Source organism: Cyclopterus lumpus, chromosome 10 (genome assembly GCF_009769545.1).
Source record: "Cyclopterus lumpus isolate fCycLum1 chromosome 10, fCycLum1.pri, whole genome shotgun sequence".
Classification (NCBI taxonomy): Eukaryota; Metazoa; Chordata; class Actinopteri; order Perciformes; family Cyclopteridae; genus Cyclopterus; species Cyclopterus lumpus.
Window position 1 is genome coordinate 10,712,494 of NC_046975.1, and position 21,796 is coordinate 10,734,289.

Genomic DNA, 21,796 nt, shown 5'->3' on the forward strand with positions numbered 1-21,796 from the left:
GCGGAGGAGACGGAGAGTTTAGCACAACTGCTGTGAAAAACTGGGAGGTTTAAACAGCGGGACTGGGACTCACTTCAAGTGAGAACATATTCTCATCTTGAACACTGAGGACTGTTATGTAGCTCTAAAGCGATATGAGGCAGCAAAACAAGAATGCAACCCCTACCTTTCCTGTCTTGTTAGGTGTAATGCAGTATTGAGACAGTTGAGGCTAGAGACTTGTCAACTGCTATAAAATGATGGTGACAGGGGGCAGGTTTTTTCCACATTATCTCTGGTCTGCAAAGTACTGCAGGGCTACACACAGCAGCCTCCCCAAGCCTCTGTAATTACAGAGCAGGATGCTGTCTGAAGCCTCACTACCATGGCAGGCCAACACACTGCAGAGGGGAGGGGGGTATGTGAGTGTACACAAGTGTGTTCAGTGTGTGAGCAGAATAATAGAAAAAGGGGACAGATATATGCGACCATGAGTTGAGTTGATGAACAGGCTTCATTTCACCAATGTCTGAGTCCAGACTTTGTGTCTGGCTGATCTATATGAGGAGAATGGATGCAAGCAACATAGCATCTCTTTAAGGTTTTTTATTGTTGCATTATTTAGGAGTTTTTTATAAGGAAGCTACCTAATGTGCAGCAGTAGTAGTTCAATTAAGAGTTTAAGTTCCAATCTAATTCCAAGAAAGTCAATTATTTGATCCCGTACACTTCTCATAAACTGTTATACAAGCAGATGGCTGGCATGACTGTCACAAATTAATAGTCTATGTTTGAATGGCACGTGGCCTTCCTGTGGTGATTTCACCGACTTGTGTGAATACACGATTTGTCTGCCGAGACTAAAGTCAGGGTAATAATCGCTCTGTCTGCTGGTTTTCATGGGACTGTAATGTGGCGTTAAATAGAAATGCTCATCTAATGAACATGTCCACATCTGACAAGGTAGGATGAGCACTGTGCAACCTTTTCAGCCAAATTACACCCGTCACCGCAGGATTCAAGTACTGGGCCTCGAGTGTCGCAAAGAGGGAACAAAAAATACAATTCCTTTCTTTAAGAGCATCTCCTTCATTCTTTCTAGTCTTCTTAATTCGTCCTGTCTGGAGTTCTGTTCATGTGCTCCAATTATTCAACAGGCAGCATTAGTGTGCAAGACCTAAGTGGACTCATTAAAGTAAGTGGCTACAGGGCTAAGTGTACATTGCATCCAAGCGGATCTCACTCAAGGCCAGAGTGACATTCAGTCGGTATCAGTTTCGCAATATTTATTTATTTAATTTGGCTCTTCATCAACAAATGGAATGAGCTTCACATTCACGATACAATTCACCCACTTGGAGAAAGACAAAAGGAAAAAGACGGCTCTTAAGAGATCAAATGAAAGCAACATCCCTGGCTTTTGCAGAACACAAAAAATATCCAACCACTTTAAAAAGGACATTGGACACTGCCCTCCAGCTGAAGAAATGTTTAACTTGTGAACAAACCGGTATTATACTGCAAAGTTGTCAGCGCTCATAACAGTGCCGCGAGGATTGACAGAAGTGAACTCAGACGCAGAATGGAGCACATAATGTAAATAATGAGGGAGAGGCAGGGGTTGCGGAGCGCCATTGATATGAATGTGTTGGGAAAGGTCAGCCAGTAGATAATAGGCAGTCCCACAGTCTCCTCTGATGAGCACAGCACCTGCCACTGCAATACAAGTATGGGACTCACAGCCAATCAGCATGGCCGTTGCCATGGTAGCCACAGTGCTTGGCGCGTCATTCAGGTGCAGCATGTGTCCAGACATCTGGTTAAGCTCGTCCACTGCATACTTAAACATGAAGGGCACTGTCACATTGGTCATCTGGGAAGGCAGAGAGGGAGGGGGAAAACGTTCAGTGAGGAGAATACAATCATTTCAGATAGCCTATTAGACAGACATATGCTCAGTATAGTACTGTGATTTCTCTAGTCCTATGTAGTACCTGTGTGTTGTGTGGGTGCACTCCATGTGCTTAGAAAGATAGATTTCCACTATTATTCAGCAATAAATCAAACATTACCCATTTGGGTGCATTCATGGAGATAGATAGAGATATTATATATATGTATATATATATATATATATATATATATATATATATATATATATATATATATATATATATATGAAAGTATGCATGTATTGTATGCTGTGTATTATTCTTGGCTGGTTGTGCTAGTGCTGTTGAGGTAGCTGGTGCTTCCTGTAAATTAAATATAAATGGTTAGTAGGACTAATTAAGAGCACGGGAACAGCTGTGCGACTCAGACAAGGCAGTCTGCTACACATTAGGACAGCCAGAAAACACAGCAGATCATTTTCATATGAAACCCATTTCATTTGAACCTCTCAACCTCTAACACGGGGAGGGCTCTTTTTTAACTTTGTTATGTTTCTTTACACCTGTTTGCATGATATAAATTTGATCAAATTATATAATTATATAAAAACTGAGTATAAAAATAAACCCATCAACGCTGCTAATGTAAAAGGACACAAAATAATGCACTTTAAAAGCTCCATCCCAGGGGTTCTCGCTTTATATACTTCGGTATTATACCCAAAAAAAAAATAGGAGTCCTCCGACCCCAAGGAAAAACAATATCTTTTCTACCAAGAGAACAGAATATGACAAAAAAAGCCTGGGCCTATTATCACAGGGCCAAAACATGCCCTCAATTTTACCACTAATACATGATAAGGTTGTATGTGCTTTATTAATCCATTAACGGCCAATTGGAGATTAAATCAACACTATGTCAATCTGTACCTGCTGATGTCATCTCATAATAGAGATATTGTGTCAAGCCGTGGAGAAAAGGCTTTAGGCTATCTAGAATTAGCCTAAGCTTATAGTATGACACGCAGAAGCAAGAGGGCCTCATTTGAGGCCAAGGAAAACAAGAGCTTATATGTATATAATCAGTTATTTGAAATGAAAATGTCACTGATACTGTGGAGTGCAGAGGTGTGATGCCCTGTAACCACATAATTATTCAGCTGATTTAAAAATGGTCTCCCCACTGCTGGTGCTCTCAGTTCAAACAGACAAACTGCAGAAACCGAGGCTAACTCCAGCCAAGCAGGAAAATGGGAGGAGGAGATTGGATTGCATGTGTGAGCACACTCACTCAAACATGCTGCGCGGCAGCAGTACATGCTTATTTAGGAGCTGTGAATTTGTGATTGTTTTCCAGGGTGTAAATTACGGACCATCAACATACAAAGAGGAAATAAATCCCACACTGACTGATTGATGCTTGCAATTAGTTCAAAGTGCACCGTTTGTAGGTTTACACAGGTTCTTTACACAGTGTAACAACCTGTGGTGGGCGCTCATGTTGAGGAACTGGTGGTCAAAGGAGAGTTGTGATTTGATTTAGTAAGGAGATATTTCTGATTAGTTATTATGCGTTTTGGCAAACTAGAAACACTGGCTATTGTTTTCTAATGCTCCTGAAGCAATCAAATATTTGTATGTAGCCCTTTTATGAGCAATTAACACAAATCCAAACCTACCTGAATAAATTGGCATTTAACATTTATTCACATGAGCTATATTTCATATAGTCAGTGTTTCAAATGTCATGCTTAGAAATAAGACAACAGTGTTGAAAATAGTTACACATTTATGCAAATGCTGGAAGACCAGATGCATGATTGATGTCCTGGTGTGATGATCTCAAATGTACCATCCACTATTCTTTATATTAATAAAATACAGAGGATGAAATATTCTAAAATATGCTGTATATAGACTTATAGTAAGGTATTAACCTTGTTTATTTTCACAAATGTCACTGCTTTGTTTTCCACCGACATAAATACTGTAGGTCATGAATGCAATGATTAGTGAGCAGCCAACTCTCAGCTGAAGGACAGAGCTTCTTAGCTGAGTGCAAACCCAGCACACGGCCAGGCTTTTCAAATCAAGCCTCTCAGTGGCAAACTGCAATGATGTGCCACTGACAAATAACAAAAGCAGACATGATGTTTGCCTAAGCTGGCCTAGTAGTGCTCCATTTTACTACACCAGAGTGATTATGCTGTCTTCACTTAAAACATGAATTATATAATCTAATAATAATATTATTATTATTTGTTTTATATATATATATATAAAATAATTCCTTGTCACTTGTTTCAGTACAAAGTTAAAAGATTGATTTCTGACAGTTGATAATCCTGTGGGTTTAATTGACATCAGCAGTAACCTTGAATTGTCACTCACTGCTTCACTAAGTTTCCATCACTGGGTTTCAATATCTTTTACCGAAAAATGAATATCACTAGTTTAAATTTCCAATTGTCTATGACCCATCACGCCTACACTTTCTTACAAAAAGAGGCCAAAACAAGCAGCAGCGTGCAAAAAGGACTCCAACACCGTGGAAGTAGATGATAAGTGAAGTCTGGAGAGTGTGAAGAGTATGTTATTCAAGTTTCCAAAAAGATAGCGAGGATCTACGTTGCATCAACTTAGCTAACGCCAGCACTGCCCACAATCATTTCACACAGAGGCCACTTTTTTTGTTATCCTTGTAACACTGTCAAAAGCATCAGCAACATCGTCAGTGGCATAGAGGTGTCAGGTGTGAGCAATATGTGTTACTGTGTCTTAACCTTTAAAAAACAACCTATTTTTTAGGTTTCTGCTCGAAATAACATACCCAAACTAAAAAGGGTGTATCTCTGCAACCACAAAGGCTATTTGAATAACGTTGGTGTTATAATAAAGGCAACCCATGTGAGCTTTTGTTCAGATGTGTAAATATTAGTATATGTGTTACTGGTTAAGAGTAAATAAAGATGAAACACAGGAAAAATAGAAGTTTCCGGTTCGCACTTTGAGGATGATTATCTCTTGGAAGGATGCAGTGCAAAGGTCTATACCCCACCCAGATCATAGCACACTATATGAACAGTCTCTCTGCAAAGTTTGAAAAAAAAGTGAAGCAGAACAAAGTTAGAGAGGTTTTAGTACAGAGAATTTAGGCCAAATGGGCATTTGTGCCCCATCTGTGCAATTTGAATTTTCTCATGTACCAAACCATATATTTCACTTGTATATTACTTATGGTGTTCAATACATCCAAATACAGCAGTCTTTGGCTTTTGTTTTTCTTCTTCTAATCAACAAAGGTAAGCAGCATTTGCTGACTGTAAAGCGATAAAGTGATTCATGTTGCTCTGTTCCTTGGCTTATATCTCAGTGATGTTTTGGTGCAGAAGGATTTTCTAAAGATGTTTAGAATCTGTGTTAAATCGTCTTGCTTTTTGCTATCTGGCTTTTTCTGATAGCACCGAGTTAGTTACGAAAACGTGCCGAGTGGGCTGACATCCTGACAAAATTATGATATTTTAATTATTCTTCTTAGTTGGTATTGGCTCATGTTTATTGTAATGTTTTACACAGTTTAACCATAATGTGTAAATTTCACCCCAATTTGGGGACACGGTTAAGGACAACAGCAACATTTTTGGTGGGATATTATTTTTCTTAATCACTTTAGATCAGTGCTCTGATCATGTTATGAGATGCACAATATTGTTCACTATTACATTTTATGATGTACTTCTAATAAAAAAAATAGAGAATATAAGCATAACCTAAGAAACAGTGACCTTTTAAATCGAATATATCTTCAGCTTGAACAAGTTGTATCTGAGAGAAAACGGGTCCTAATGTAATCAGAAAAAGAAAAGCCGAAGTAAGACTAAGAGTCACTAAATATGAGAAAGGGACTGGAGCCTCTTCCTCAAAGTTAAGTAGCTGGACTGTGAATCAAACTATGTTCAGTTGTAGGGTAAAAATTAATAACACTACTTATCGCCGAGCCAACAGATTAAATTAGCGTTATGCAAGTAAAATAGGAATTAACCCATCTTTTATACCCATGACATTGTCTGTAAACTTACCTTGGCTCCAGCAAGCAGGCCCAGAGAGATGGCAACACGGAGCCGCAGGTCTGGTCTATCCTTTGGCCAAACGTAAGACAGCATTGCAGACAGGATCTGGGTTGAATTCACTTCGTTCAGCTGTGGAGAAAAAAAACAAAAGCAAAGCCTCTTCTTAGACTCCAATACCCTTAGGTACCCTCAGACTATGTCCTGTAAGATACAGGTCAGATGATTAAAACAATGAAAACTATTCTAAACTACAATGTTCCTTTTCAACCAACCTAATGTTTGCCAATATTGGCACCTAACTTCCATTTGGATTTTAATGTGACAATCATAATAACCTCGAGTTGGCTCTCTGGGCAGACACATGGAACATCAAATGTCAATGGGAGTCTATTGGGAGATCTGGGAGCAATAACAACAGCGGAGTCTCCAGGTGGACCTGGGGGTCCAGTCTGACACTACAAGTCCCAGGAGACACCTGGGCTGTCATCCCAGCTGAGTTTGAGAGCCCACTGGTGCCAACATGGCTGTTTACACACGCTCCACCGCACACCTGCCACAGGGACTCTCCATGGGCCAAAGAATATGCAGTAATTCCTCTAATCCACTCAATATGGTGGCACCATGTTACAGCGCTGCTGTATGGCAGAGCCTCCAAGTAAATTACAGAGAAATTGTGCCCAACACCTGCCTTTAATCAAATACAATGAAGCAGTACGTGACACTGCAAAGCGAGGATTAACATTAACAGTTAAATACACAACTGAGGTCTTTGTACTACATGTGAAGACCAGTTAATGTATAATTAAAGAATGTATGGCTAACTACATTGTAGCTTTTTGCTATATATACAAATAGTATAATTGTGACAACGCTTACAGAATTTTAGAGAAGATAAAAACAGAGGACACAAGTAATTTTATACACTAAACATATATAGTGTAAAAAATAAAAAAGAACAAATAAATACTAATAATTTTCATGTTGTTTTTTCTTCAAGTCTCTCATTATTTTGATAATAAATTACAAATAAAAAAATTGTATGTATAAAAAATATATTTATTTGATACATGTTCTTTAAAAAAGTTAGGAAAGCAATGTCTAAGTAATACCTGATGTTGCCTTAAAAGAATGATCCCAGTCACTTTAATACATCTTATTAATTAAACACTGGTATCAGATCGGTCGTCTGTTGCGACTGAATCATTCCTAACAATAATAATGATAATATTAATACAGTTTTAGTACAATTCATGTCTCTTGGCATGTAAAAAATGTTCTATCCACTAATCACGTGAAAACACAAGCACTCTGCTGATTATATGATAAGTAAATTAATGGATTAGTCAAGGGTCAACACAATTTTTTTTAGAAAAAACTGAAAAGAATCAATCATTTAAAAAAATCCACTGAAATAATTTTCAATTCATGTAGGAGTTTTGTTTAGTGTAAATATGTAAAATTGGTCCTTCAAAAAAGCAGCACAAAAAGTTTCAATGACTATAGAGGGCACTCACACCAGTATTTCAGCTCATTTGTCTGGACCAAGAAACAAAAATGGTACATTGTTGAATTTGAGTTCTGGTCAAGTTCCTGTTCACACTGACTTTTTACATGCAAACCAAGAGAAGTAAACATGAAGTTATACAGACTGACAAGTAAATCCTTTGGCGACTGTCATGTTGCATCATCAGGACCCACGTGGGTAAATCAAAGTGTAGAGAATAGATCTATAGGTGACTGAAGTTTATGCTGCTGTTGTTTATATGTCTGTTTGTTGGTGTCACTAAGAGCTCACAAAGAAATATGTGATTATTAAAATTATAAGTATTATTAGACTTCAAATATACCGCATGTTATGAATAATGACTAACTGGCAGATGGGACAAAAATGAGGTGTCTTGTACAGTAACGAGTCAGGCTTATTACTTATTACTGTTATTACTTGCTGTCACACACCTTTTGATGGACATCATGACACATTATTCAGGGAAAATACCCGGGCTGGCGTGCATAGGTGTTACCACGGTTAACAGATGATATATGCATGGTCTCGTAACAATTATAAGATCGCTTTCTGAATAGATTTCAAGATCAGCAGAAGGATTTACTTGTAGTTTAGCGTTTAAAAATACTGCTTAAGTCCATCATAAAATCATGTTGCCGTTTTTTTGCTTTTACACCAAACAAACCGCTCCAGAGTTCACTTAAAAGCGGACCAACCGAGACCAACCTTTTCAATCGGTCTCGGTTCAGTTGTTTAGTCCCCTCCAGGGTTTGATAGAAAGCTTTCACACCAGCCCAAATGCATCAAACCAAACTGGTGAGCTGTGAAAAGAAGGTACTGTACTCACCACATTTTTGGGATCTGCATTTAGCCTTCCTCCTGCATTTCCATGCCAACATGATCTTTTGTCTGTAATCTGCAAATGCTGTGGAAACATCATGCGTTGTTATTCTCCTTTTTACTTTCTTAACATACATGATTCACGGTTATTTCTCAAACATACTTACTTTTACCGCATCCAAAATTTGACGACTGTTTTCGCTCCTGTTTGTAGTCCATGTTGCTGTCCGTAGGTGTGATGGGGAACTCAGCTGAAACATGAGAAGAAAAAAAAAAAGAGTCTTGTTTTCTGCCGATTCATTTTTATGGATGTTTTAATATTCAGACACACAATCAGGAATAACAGAACTAATTAATCACAAAATAGGGTATAATAAACTGCAAACCCATTTAATTCCAATATAAACAACCACTTAACACATTCATGTGTCTCACAGATTAAAGTCACCAAAGGCAGGGTTTAAAGAGTACACACGAGTTGGGGACATTCTGAACCAATATAAGATCAATGGAGTAGTTGATAATTGTTTTTTACCATGAATATTGGTCCCTTATACAACTCATTGTAACCTAAACGAAAGCAATTTAATCAATACACATTCAGAACTAAGCTCCCACTGCCCCTGCGTTGAATATTTATATATACAGAGACATCTTTATTGCTGACAGCAAATATTAGATACTTGTATCTCCATGAGGACATTGTGCAATCCAACTTCTGATCTATGATGACTTAGCACGTTATGTGATCAAATGCTACAAACAAAGACAAAGAAAGCATAATTTGTTATGAGACGCAAGTTTACATATTTACTTACTTATAACTATGTCCAACCAAGTAACGTTATTTCATATATTCAATGTAAATATGTGATTCGTTTGTAAACTGAACTCAAATGGTAACTGGACATATGGCAGGGCTGTAACATTAGACTGCATCAGACGGACAAGACGGACCTATGCAAGTGGCAACCGACTTGTTGTTTAAGAGTACAGTTGTCAGTCGATAACATAGGGCTGACACGCGGTGAATAACATCCGTTAGGTTCCTCAGGTGGTCTTATCTCAACTGCACGTGACTGGTGCCACTGACCATTAGCATGGTCAACAGTGACAGTTTCAACAGTGGGATCTTTGCTATCATGCACTCAGTCAAGGGGGCAATGTGCAGACCCGACTGTGACGTCGAGCATACTACTAACGCTACTAGTTAGCGTGATACTAATTAAGTTAGCTAGCTAGCTAATTAGCTGTCGTTCAGACGCTCAAAGTTAGCGGTTGGTTGACTGACATTATATTGACGTGACAGTCACCACTCTCGCAAACAAACTTGACAAATCACCTCATCTAACTTCGCTGAAAGTTAGTCAAGAACACTTTCCGTCTCTGCCCTTGCGCGGTGACTGTCGCATCCAAAACACTGTGTCCTCTCCAGCCAGCCGACCCCCTTTCACTCACCAGATATGTACTTTGGCGTTTACCGTCGGTCCGAGTTTCACGGCGACTTTTATTCCAACTGTGATACGAGCTCGCCTGTCTAAGGAGAAGCGCTAATTTCCGTCTTTGGAAGTGAATGCCGCATTTCAGCGGCAGCAACATCAGCGCCATGTTGTTGGAGGAGGAAGGCGGTCGGCGCGCCGGTCACGTCATATCCGGTCTTCGCCAACGCTGTCAGTGTCAAAGCTAGCAAACGAGAAACTTGACGCCACGTTTTTGACAGAATATCAGCCGCTAGTTTGATTTCCACACGACGGGATTTGAGCATCGACAGGTCGGTGAACGTTTTGCTGGCGGACTTTTTCTGTGCGGGAGCTGCGTGTCTCGAAGAAGCTCACTTTTAAAACGGCACTCGAAGCTAAAGCAAGAACACGTTGTCGTCTTTGTCAGACAGCGGTTGAACTGGGTCAGTATTAAGAGACCCCCTTGATCTCGGCCTCAGGATGCCATGCCACAATCAGCAACTGAACAATGTGAACAGTGGCCAGGAGCATCCAATGAAGCAGGTACGGTTTGCAAACAACAACAACAACAGCAGCAGCAGCAGCAGCAGCAGCAGCAGCAGCAGCAGCGTGCCTGCAGTGCTGTCCAACTCTGACCCAACTGATGCCACCAAACAGACTGACAGCCAAGATAACCTGGGACCTCAGCTTAAACTGCTCCCTCTGAACGACCAGATCCGTGAATTGCAGACCATAATCAGAGACAAGTGAGTCCCTACTCTTCTATCTTCACAGCAAATGGGATGGCCGTGGGACAGATTAAAGTTGTATATGAGACACCACACTTCTAGTTCAGTTTCAAAACCAAATGAAAGGAAAAGGCAACAGGATCAAAATGGTAGTCTAGTCTCATAAAACTGTGTCAAAATAGAGTGGCCCTAACTTTGAATATTATAGCAATATGTAGTTCTGTTGGTTGGTGAAAGGTAGTAAATGATGGATTTCAGCACAGTGGTATTGATTGGTCCAATCAAACCCCTTCAATATAACTATCTTGCCAGACGAACAGCCAATGCACACTGGTGCTGTATGGCCAAACATCCTTCAAACCCACAGAAATGTATCTTTCATATCCAGTGGATGTGCCAAAGTTATTTATATATATATATAGTTTTATATATATAGTTTTATATATATAGTTTTATATATGACAAATACTTCACACACAGTGTGAACATCATATATGAAGATCTGGAACAAGCTGAAGAAGGATATGCAGTATATGTGATACTGTCAAGACGGTGTGGAATACAATGATCTTCCAACCTTAAAGCTACTTAAAGGCAAAAAAAGAGTAACCGGATGTTATGAGGTTAAATACAGTTTCTTGGTCACTGTCATAATAAATAATATGTTTAACTATATAATTTTAAAAACCCTCTAGAATGATATAATAAACAGTTTTGAACAAAGCATCAAGATAAAGGGTTGTGTAGTTTCAGCCTCATTTCCAATTGGCTCCACACTGTGAGGTAAAGTCAAACTGGAAGAGGACACTGCTATCGGATAGGTGCCTAGTACCAATACCATAAATGTATGTATCATAACAGGAGACATGAGGAGGGTTTGGTACATCGTTTGTGAAAAGTACATTCTGAACTATGTACATATTAATTTTTTCAGGACAACCAGCAGAGGAGACTTTGTGTTTTGTGCTGATCGACTGGTAAGATCGTTACTTAATACTACATACTGTACGTGTATGTTTATAAACTACAAGCTGTAAGCTTTTTTCTTCCTCCAACAACAGATCAGATTAGTAGTTGAAGAGGGTTTGAATCAGCTCCCCTACTCGGAGTGCACTGTAACCACTCCAACAGGTGAGGGTCTCTTTCTCGATTAATCAAGTCACACTTTAGGTTTAAAGGTTGGACACAGAACTGAGCTCCAGCATTCAAGATTAATTTAAGAGCTCACAGATTATAATAACAATTATTATTAATGAAATGAATCTCTAGGTGCAGGGCTCCCATTCAGTGTTTTACCCTCCAGCATACATGACCAGTGGGCTGTTTCAGTACAGCTACAGTGTTCATACTTCCTTTGTCCCCTCAGGGTACAAGTATGAAGGTGTCAAGTTTGAAAGAGGCAACTGTGGAGTCAGCATAATGAGGAGTGGTAAGTTGAACCTGTCGTAGTGCACCTACCAAAGTAGTCTCCTTTGTAAGGGCAAGTATCATGCCTTTCATGCACATATGATTTGTGCCGACTGCACTCATGCTGTACATTCTTTTCTGCACATATTCATCAGGTCAGGCCTTTGTGTGCTTTGGATTATTTGCTTTTTATCAGCAGGCAGTTTGTTTCTGTCAGTGAACTTTTTTTGATAATATTAATAATAAATAATTATGTACTTTGAGGAATATATTCTCTTAAGGCATAGTAGTCAGCAACTCTTACTTTCTTTGTCCGTCAGATTTAATGAGACTCTTATCGCTGTCGAATGCTAAACCTAATGCATTTATTGCAAACCCTATATTATCCTCTTATGACAGTAATGCTAGGGCAGAGAATGTAAAATGTCTGAAAAAAGTAATGCTGGCACACTGGCTCCAAACAACAGTTGTGCTCTAATAAACAAGGTTTTGATTGAAGCTGTGTTCCCCTGTGTCTCCCCACAGGTGAGGCCATGGAGCAGGGTCTCAGGGACTGCTGCCGCTCCATCCGCATCGGCAAGATCCTCATCCAGAGTGATGAGGAGACACAGAAAGCCAAGGTCTACTACGCCAAGTTCCCTCCAGATGTGTACAGGAGAAAAGTGCTGCTCATGTACCCCATCCTTAGTAAGTAACACAGGGCTGAGCACAGTTTATCTTCCTGATGAGTCCAGTTTACCGCCCTCGGTTGCACCTAAATGTCAAGACATGTCAATTTTTGTGCAAATGTAAAAACGGTTTAATGTATTTTTCATTTTGAGAAATCTCCCTTTAATTGACCTTCACCGGCAAGTCTGCATTTCCACATCATGCCCATTCACACTGTTCTGATAATTATAGCTCTCATGGGGGAAATTATACAGTGCCAGGGAGATGGCCACCAAGCTGCTGAATAGCATAATGAGGGCCAACACAAATAGTATCTTAATAGCCCCGTTTCCCAGTTTCACAAAGCAGCATTTTCCTGCTCTGTTTTTGAAAAAATATGACAGGGAGCAAGCTGGTTTGAAGGTATGCTTTATCATGTCAGAATGATGGAACATATGGTTACACTGACTAGAAATGAAAGCCTGCCTAGCGCTCTGACTCACAGGCAGATCGATCAACACGTGGCTCCAGTTCCTTTTTTCAGATGCTGACATCAGTTATGTGCAAACCGTCTCATTGTGACCCTTTTTTTATTTAGAAAAGAAATCAATACTAAAAGGTAGTGAGCAAGTTTTAAATTCACATTTGTGTCTAACCTTACGTTTTCTGTCTACAGGTACTGGGAACACTGTGATTGAGGCAGTGAGAGTGTTGATAGAGCACGGAGTCCAGCCCAGACATATTATCCTCCTCAGCCTCTTCTCCACGCCTCATGGTAGACCACCACAAGCAGCTCATCACCCATTTACCCACCAGATTACATACATTGTCTCCAATCTACTCTCCACTCTGGTTCCTGGTGTATCATTGTCTCCTTACAATGTACTGCTGCTAACCACAATGCTGATCCTGCTCAGCAGTTCAATCAACAATGGTTTTAGACGAGTGAACAAAGCAGCAGTCTTTTTAAGAAATAGCGTTATCCTGGAGGAGTTTTCTCTCCATCAAATACCAGCCACATTGCATTCATGGTTTTCAAGAGAAGGATAACTTTTTTGTAAAGCCCTTGACCCAAAATGTACACTTTAAAACACAAGAAATAATTACATCTTGTGTTAACATAACATTTTCAGCACTCTAGCGAAAACATGTTGAGAGGAGAATGTAGCATGCCTGAGGACTTGGCACACCATTCATCACAATTATTTTTATTTATACCAACTTAAATTATAATTTGTGTTTAGTCCATTATGTTAACACACTGGCAAATCTGTCTCTGAAAATGTTTCTTGGAACAGTCTTGACTTATTTTACTTGGACACCAGCTGAAAGGATTTTTAAAAAAAGAGATGAGCTTTAGGAGAGACATGTTCATTATCTGTCTTTGTATGTGTATTTCTGTGCCAGCAGGTTTTTAGAACCGGTGTTTTATATGACACGCATTTTAGTAATGTATTGAACTCCTCTTTGACTTTTTCAGCGTTACTCTGTCAGCCTCAACAGTTTTTAGGCTCTGCTATTGTACAGCACAACTGGCATGAATGTGGTCACTATAGCCTGTCAAGAAGTTCTGTTAGGCTGAACACGTCAGTGTGGACGTGGAACACAGAAGTCAGGATGCATCCTCTGGTGACAAATGAATGGCATGGCAACCTTATCATGGAAAATAAGTTTGACTTTGGGTGTTTGCTTTTGTATCACTTTCAGACACTATTTAGTACTAATTCCTAACTGCAGCAGTGTTGCTGGATATCTTAGGTCACATGTTCACACTTCATACAAAGTGTAATACCTTTTACTTTTCTCCCAGGAGCCAAATCTATAATCCAGGAGTTCCCTGATATCACCATCTTGACCACGGAGGTGCATCCAGTGGCTCCGACACATTTTGGACAGAGGTACTTCGGCACCGACTGAACGGAGGACAACATGAGGAACATGGAATTGTTTTGAGTATATTTTGTCTTGTTTATTTAAATGCATCTCATGTTCTCCTTGTTGTGCCAAATACTGCTACTATCTCTCCAAAGTTCCTTAACTCAATACAAAATGATTAATCTGATTGATTTTATTTATTGTTTTGTGCTGTGTATTCTCTTGCTAAAGAAAGAAGACAACACTGAACCATATAAATAGTTCAACTTGGATCATTTTATTTGCATGTCACAACTGATGCAAAATAAAGAATTTATATTTGTTAAGACAGAAACAGTATCAATACTTTTGATGGTTCATAACGTTTTGAAAAGGGGAAGCGCCACAATCACATACTCCAAAGACTATTCAAAAGGGACCATACTGTTGGTGCTCTAGCAATATTGAACTCCAGTCTGCAAACTGAGTATAATTAGTCATCTTCTCATGTTATAAATATCCTATTATTTGATAAAAGCACATTGCTTCAACCGTTTATTTTAAGTATCACTTGATGGAACAAAATATACAGACACCGCCTGCAGCAGTTATGAATCAGTAAACTCAATACGGAGGGGGAAAAAAACTGAAGATTACAACAATAAATAAACGCAAGACTACATGAAACACTCAACATCCACATCTTTCCTAATGTTTTATACATGCTTTCAAACAATGAATCATACCTCAGATAAAAGCAACACTTTGAATTAAGCATTGATTATGTATTTCTCAGATTGAGCAACATTTGATTTGGCTTTCTCAACATAGTAGAAAAACTGATCTGATGAAGAAAGTTAATTTCAAGATCAAACAGCATTACGGTTTGATAAAAGGCCTAACTGTTTGCAGATACGAAATAAATATGTGTACTCCATTCAAGACATGGTTATAAACTAAGTACACTGGCTAATACACAAGTGCATAAACCAAATGCTCTCGTTGAGAAGAATCTGTTTCATTGGTATTGAAAATGTCAATACATAAACACAGGTAGAAAAGAAATGAAAACATAATATTGCAGAATATCGCTGACCTCTACCAACCAGTGGATGAGTGTCATGTTATAGCGCGCATATATTATATATGTATATATATATATATATATATATATATATATATATATATATATATATATATATATACACATACATACATACACACACACACACATATGTTCTTGGGATGGCTGATATTGGTAAAAAACAAAATTGTGATAATTCTTAAAATTGTCTATCATCGTTCGTCTCGTATGATAATCCCAGACCGTAAAATCAAACCGTTCACTGCATTTATTTTAAAAAGCAATATTTAGTCAACATCATTCTAGGATGTCAAGATATACAGTATAGTCAGGATATGACTCCCATAATATGTGATTACCTTATATTAATAGAGTATACTATGCAGCAAGCCTCGCTTACGGTTTGTAAACACAACATTCAAAGTGGGCCCCTCCGGCTCAATGAGCCGAAACAGAGCAGCGGTGGTCGAGCAAGCTTGAGCGTGAATAAAGAGAGAGAGTGGGGTGAAACGGAGAAATAAATTGTTATTTCCTGATTGTTTCACTGCGGTTGTGTTTTAAAGCACAAACAAACACGCCTACACCTCCACACAACTCTGCGGGAAGGTGCCTCTCTGCGCGCCTCTCTGTATGTGTGTGCGCGTGTGTGTGTGTGTGTGTGTGTGTGTGTCTCACCCCCGCTCTCAGTCAAACAGATCTGAAGCTCTTTATACATTCATGTCACAGAAAGAGAGAGATGGAGACACACTTTGTTTTGGTAAAGTCTTGACCTCACCTGTACGGTGTTATTGGCTAAGTGGTAAACACCCACTGCCCATAAGCTGACACCCAAAAGCCAACACAGCAAAATAAGAAGGAAAGAAATTACAAGTAGAAAGCAGGGTCTCTGCAGATACAGACATGGCCACACACTTCTAATATAATAATATAATAATCACAAGTGATGCTTAAAAGGGATTACTTTTCATGAGTCTATACACTGTTTCTAGGAAATTCCTGCATAGTATACCTTTAAGTTTGCTGTAATACTCTTGTTGAGTTTTTTAGCTTTCATTTTTAAACATAGTGAGCTGTAGCTGTGAACCAGAGCTACAAATATATGCTGGTTCTGTTTTTATTACTGTCACCGGTCTGATCAGACATAGGTAATAGCATTTGATCTCAATATTAATGCTAAAATACTCTATTAAAGCATAATACAAGAGGTTCCTGCCTTAATAAGTGCACAGAATGTTGGCACCATCTATTCGCAAGCAGGGCGCTGCATACATTCTCAGGAGAAATGGAATCCCACAAGACAAGAATAAATATATTAATAAGGCGGTGGTTAAGTCAGGTATTACAATATGCTTATGGTCTTTGAAAAAAGTAAGGTCCTATGTTAAAATTATGAAAGACCCAAACTCAAAGAGTCAAGAAAGCTGAATCACTACAAGAGATTATGTGCGTCAATTTAGATACATCACCCTTCACAGATAGTGGGTTGAAGGTGCAACACTGTAAACTCACAGCGCAACACGGAAATAGAGGCATATCAAGATGAACAGTGCCAGACCGAAGCTTCCCAATTAACAGTAATATATAATATCACAGAGGCCGGAGCCTTGAGATGAACAACCAGAGGAATATACAGTGTGTATATATATATATATATATATATATTCAAGGTAATATTTGACAATATTTCTGTCCGGATCACACATTATGTAAAACATGGGTAAAAGTGGCAAAGACAATCCAATTGCAGGTTTTAATCCACAAGTTTGGCCCCCTTCAGAATTTCTCTGGAGTGTCTGAACATCCACATGATTTGGAATGCTTTTGCCTATGTGTGTTATGTTAATCTATGTCCTCTGTATGAGTGTCAATTGTCCTTGAATTAAGTTACTATTCTTCCATCTCTATTGTAACAGAGGGGTCTTGGTTCTCAGCTGGGAAGAAAGACAAAAACAGAGAAAGTTCAGCATGCGTTATTTCATCAGTGTTTGTTGAAAGTTAACATTATGTTGCATATGACCACCAGGTGGAAGCAGAATAGTACGGTGAGAACCAAACTGTTGTGTAGGGGGAGATCAGTGCCTCCAGATTACTAAATTTGAACACAAACACATTTGTATTTTTGGTTTGTTCCACTGTCAGAAGTCTTTTTTTACTTCACGGTGACAAAGTGTGTTGCGTAACTGGTGACTTTCTACAGACGAGAGTTATTGGTTTGGAGGTGTGTGCCCAGTTACCGCCTGTGGCGATACAAAAGTGAGTTAAGAACGTTTGGGGTATTAAGATGAAACCAGATCAACTGCTCAAGTATTTAATATTATGGTAATGTTGGAATTACAGAAAACTAATAATGATTCTCACGTTTTATGTGAAACCATTTTGGTTTGGTTATGCATTATTTACTGCAGCTTAATCACTTCGTTATCATTTTAACTAAAAGATATCACCTTGAAACCTCTCTAGTTGATCACTTACATTAAGAATTACAAGTTTTCTGAAATGTTATGTTACAATATGCAAATGAGGCATTCTAATTTGCATATATTTCCAGAACATAAATCTGGACATTGGATAAGCCAGGCTCAACATTTGTTTCATTTTGTTGACATAATTAAGTGAAAGGTTTCAAATGTTGATTACAGACATTAAAATAATTGGGAAAATGTGATGTTTAAATATGCAAGCTGTTGGGGAATTTAGGAGCCATAGATCAAACACCTGAATGTGCATTGTTGGTTATACCTGGTTAAGACATAGTCGTCAGACTCAACTATTGAAAAATATTGGTCCAGTTTATCAGGTGATTTTTTTTTTTACTTGAATAGAAAAATATATTACATTACTTCAGTTTTAAGATACTGAATTGCAGTTTGTATTCGAGGAACTACAAAGAATGCATGGATGTATAAATATGCATATGACAAAATGAAAGTGACTCACCCAAGCTTCCTTCCTCAGAGCCATCGTCCGACTCCTCCCACATGTCCTCATTAGCTAATAAGGAGTTGTGGGACTCAGAACTCCGATTCTTCAAGGGGAAGTAGTGGCCATTCCCTTGGCTGATGTGTCCGTTGCATAAAAGAAGATAGGCTAGTTAAGGAACTATGACCATTAGCACGTCTCCTCCAATGATCCAATTCCTAATTCTACGTTTTTTTTTTATTAGCTCCAACATAGCTGCATATAAAACATCTCTGTATTCTGCAGACAGTCAACTATCCATATCCCCTGTATTCTATTACATTACTAACTATTTAAATGACATGCATGTTGTGTGGTATTATGTTCTCTGGTTTTATATTTTAATTATGTCAATTGTAAAACATTTCTTTTATAGAGCTAGGTCTAATATTTAAGAAATGCTAATGAAAAATGAGCAGCACCACTGAATTAATGAGCAAGAGGAGGAAAATTGGTTTATTATGGATCTTAACTTGGTGTCTCTTGACGACTCACCTTGTGAAAACAGGGATGAACCACAACCTCCGATCCTCTCCAAATACCTGCTGCAGGTTTCTGCGTGTGCTGACATTGAAGCCATTTCGGTCTGGTCCATTGATAAAAACTGGAGCTGAGAAGGCCTCTAGAAAAGGAAAAATTATTAGAATATGATGTTAATTCTACCACATCTACTCAAACAAAGGACCTACATTCATGAGGTAGTGAGAGAGGTTCATGAGCAGAATCGTAGGGGTTCTCCGATAAATATGTAAATCCTCACCTAAAGTGGATCGGTTCTTGGCAACCAACCAACAGTGGTAGCCAAAGAGAAACATGAGACTGACGAAAAACATGAGGGCCACAAACATGAGGAAAAGGACATGGAACTTCGCGGGCCCATTTGGCAAGTCACCCTGGGAGAGAGAAACAGGAGAACAAGAAACTTGAGGAAATTGTTGGTTTAAAAAAAAAAAGGTATAACTCATGACCTAGGGTTTAGTTCTCTGTTCTTGTGGAACTGCAATAGTGCTGACTATGTGCAACTAAATCTGTGTCATATGACTCCGTCATGATGTTAGGCATGAGTGATCATTCAGACTAATGACACTTACCACCCAGAATTTGAGGAAATACTGAAAGACTGTAGCTGCAATGAATACACAGTACAGCATGGAGTAGGAGAGGAAAAGCAGGAAAAACTTGTAGTTGGCAAAGCCCACACAGTTGTTCACCCTAAAAGAAAAATACATGTGGGTATGAGCACATAATTAATGCATACATTCCTTAAAACAGGGAAATCCAGGCTGAGTGACTTACCAGGGACAGTGGTGGTCCATCTTCAAGACACACCTTCAAAAGAAAAACATATTTACGTCATGTTTACAGTACAGCAGCTACATTAAAGCAGTAAAATAAGTTAATATCATAAATTTTCATGCAACCTTCTTTACATGCCGTGTGATAAAAGGTGTGATCTGATTATTTGTGGTAAACATCTGCTCTGATTGATTCTTATGATATTCTCTGGGAGATACTTCTAATCATCACAACAGTCCCAGGCCAACCAGTCGCTCCTTGCCTTGAGCGATCTCACTAGATAAATGGATTGAGAAGGAAAGTGACTTACGTTTCACAAACCGAGCAGTGGTGACAGCGGTCAGGCTTCAACACCTGGCAGCGGTCGCAGAACCTGATAGCTGGAGACAACAGGATGGCCAGTTGAATGAACGGCATTTGAGCTGAGCTTACTTCCTCTAGCCTAGAACTTATTCTTAGCAATCAGCACTAATGAAAGAGATGCATTGGCTGATTACGCTAGATGGGAGATGCTCAAGAGTTAAATAACAAGGCCAATTGCCCTCGCCTACTTCTTTTCAACACTCACGGATTATGTGCGAGATGACGGACTGTGGCTAGTGTACCTCCCTTGTTACTCCTATAACTTTGAGATATGGCAAATAAGTTCAGAATTCCATATGAAATAATATTCTTGCTGAGGAACAATTTGTAAATTACTTAAGAGGACAATTTACCTCCAGATTGAGCTCGACTAAAGATGGGCAGTTTCTTTGCAATCTCAACCAGGATTTGTTTCTGTGCATCTGGCCTCTCTTCCATCTCGTATCTCTGCTTGTCTGAGTATGACAGCTGAAACTAGAGCAACACACATGCATCATGATCAAAAGGCATATGACTTAATATTACAGTTGTATGGTGCAATAAATCAATAACACGGCGTTCAGCCTGTGTTATTTATTGCACAGTTCAGGATACCTTTTTGCATGGTGATGCAGGAGGGGTAAATATGGACTTCCAGTAGGTCCAGGAGAACATCACAAAGCAAACATGAAAGACCAGTAGATAGGCCACTGCAAGCACACACATCAGGTGGATTAATTTACTAAACAACCATACAATAAAAGTCATGTAATATGTAGCACACTGTATTGCACACTGCTTATAGCACACACACATGTGTGAGCAACTCACCTTTTTCCAGTGTGTTGGTGAGTGTAACTGTAAAAGCAAGAATACGGCATGATAAAAACACAAACCGGGTGACAGAGACTAGCAACAGTGCAGCATCTGTTCCCTCTGACTCGGGTTAGACAACATCTACCGGCTAACACGACGAGCCAGACTGACAGGTTGTAGCTAGCTGTAGGAGACACAACAATAGCCTATGTATGAACACTAACCTCTTAGTGGCAATGACACATTTAATTACCAGTCATTTTTGTAATAGCTAAATATCCCATTGACTTAAAAAAGCACACACCCTCAACCACTTCCGCATATTTTGCTAGCTCCTGCTCTGTTTCACACCATATTTTTGATCAACACTGCTGTGCGGCAATCTGCGATGGCTACAATTAAAACGGTAAAAATACAAACACGCAGTTTCTCATACTTACAAAGACATAGCTCAAACACGTAGGCGTAGTATGACCACAACACCACGCAGGTTATTATAAGAACAGGTATCCAGGAGAAAACCCTTTGACAGCATCTCAAACCTCTGGAGAGAGCCATATTCCCCTAAACTCTGATCTGCGCTCGACTACCATTCCTGGGATGTATCCATCAGTGACATCGGCGAGCGATTCACCGCAAACCAGGCGACAGCCCTGCGCTTGGCAGTTGGATTTATAAAGTTGTAATTTATTACAGTATTATGGAAATCCAACTTGACATGTTACATCTTTTACACATAAAAAGCTTGAAAAAAAGGATAAATTGTAGGAACACCATGCAAAAAAATCAAGTTGATTGACAAAAGTGTGATACATTTTATTTATGAAGAAATAATCAGACACAAGGATTCCTCATATGTCCAGTCACCAAAGTCTCTTAGTCACATCTGAGCTTTGGAACATAATAATATGCATCATC

At 39.0% G+C, this 21,796-nt stretch overlaps 3 protein-coding genes across 5 annotated transcripts in view; 1 reads left to right on the plus strand and 2 right to left on the minus strand.

Moving 5' to 3' along the window:
• The window catches only part of abcb7 (ATP-binding cassette, sub-family B (MDR/TAP), member 7), a 25,363-nt gene extending 15,427 nt beyond the window's left edge, over positions 1–9,936 (minus strand). Inside the window, exons 1-5 of the mRNA XM_034544041.1 lie at positions 9,744–9,936; positions 8,453–8,536; positions 8,293–8,370; positions 5,951–6,070; positions 1,720–1,852 (exon numbers count right to left, since the gene is read on the minus strand). Of these exons, the coding sequence (XP_034399932.1) occupies positions 1,720–1,852; positions 5,951–6,070; positions 8,293–8,370; positions 8,453–8,536; positions 9,744–9,893 (565 nt within the window). The 5' untranslated portion in view covers positions 9,894–9,936. The remainder of the gene's footprint in view (positions 1–1,719; positions 1,853–5,950; positions 6,071–8,292; positions 8,371–8,452; positions 8,537–9,743) is intronic.
• On the plus strand, positions 9,922–14,737 carry uprt (uracil phosphoribosyltransferase (FUR1) homolog (S. cerevisiae)). 3 transcript variants are annotated; one of them, XM_034544045.1, is made up of 8 exons: positions 9,922–10,288; positions 10,403–10,491; positions 11,408–11,450; positions 11,535–11,604; positions 11,840–11,902; positions 12,406–12,567; positions 13,205–13,303; positions 14,339–14,737. In XM_034544045.1, the coding sequence occupies exons 1-8, from the start codon at positions 10,226–10,228 to the stop codon at positions 14,443–14,445; spliced, it is 696 nt and encodes a 231-aa protein (XP_034399936.1). In that variant the 5' UTR covers positions 9,922–10,225; the 3' UTR covers positions 14,446–14,737. The 3 variants fall into 3 exon arrangements, with proteins under 3 accessions (XP_034399936.1, XP_034399934.1, XP_034399935.1); XM_034544044.1 differs by having other exon boundaries at positions 9,928–10,056; positions 10,177–10,491; XM_034544043.1 differs by having other exon boundaries at positions 9,923–10,491.
• On the minus strand, positions 14,660–21,496 carry zdhhc15b (zinc finger DHHC-type palmitoyltransferase 15b). The gene is made up of 11 exons (XM_034544042.1): positions 21,319–21,496; positions 20,894–20,920; positions 20,678–20,772; positions 20,437–20,557; positions 20,031–20,100; positions 19,721–19,753; positions 19,516–19,636; positions 19,185–19,317; positions 18,920–19,046; positions 18,404–18,522; positions 14,660–17,397 (listed from the first exon to the last, which is right to left on the minus strand). The coding sequence occupies exons 1-11, from the start codon at positions 21,434–21,436 to the stop codon at positions 17,354–17,356; spliced, it is 1,008 nt and encodes a 335-aa protein (XP_034399933.1). The 5' UTR covers positions 21,437–21,496; the 3' UTR covers positions 14,660–17,353.
• Positions 21,497–21,796: the final 300 nt, after the last annotated feature.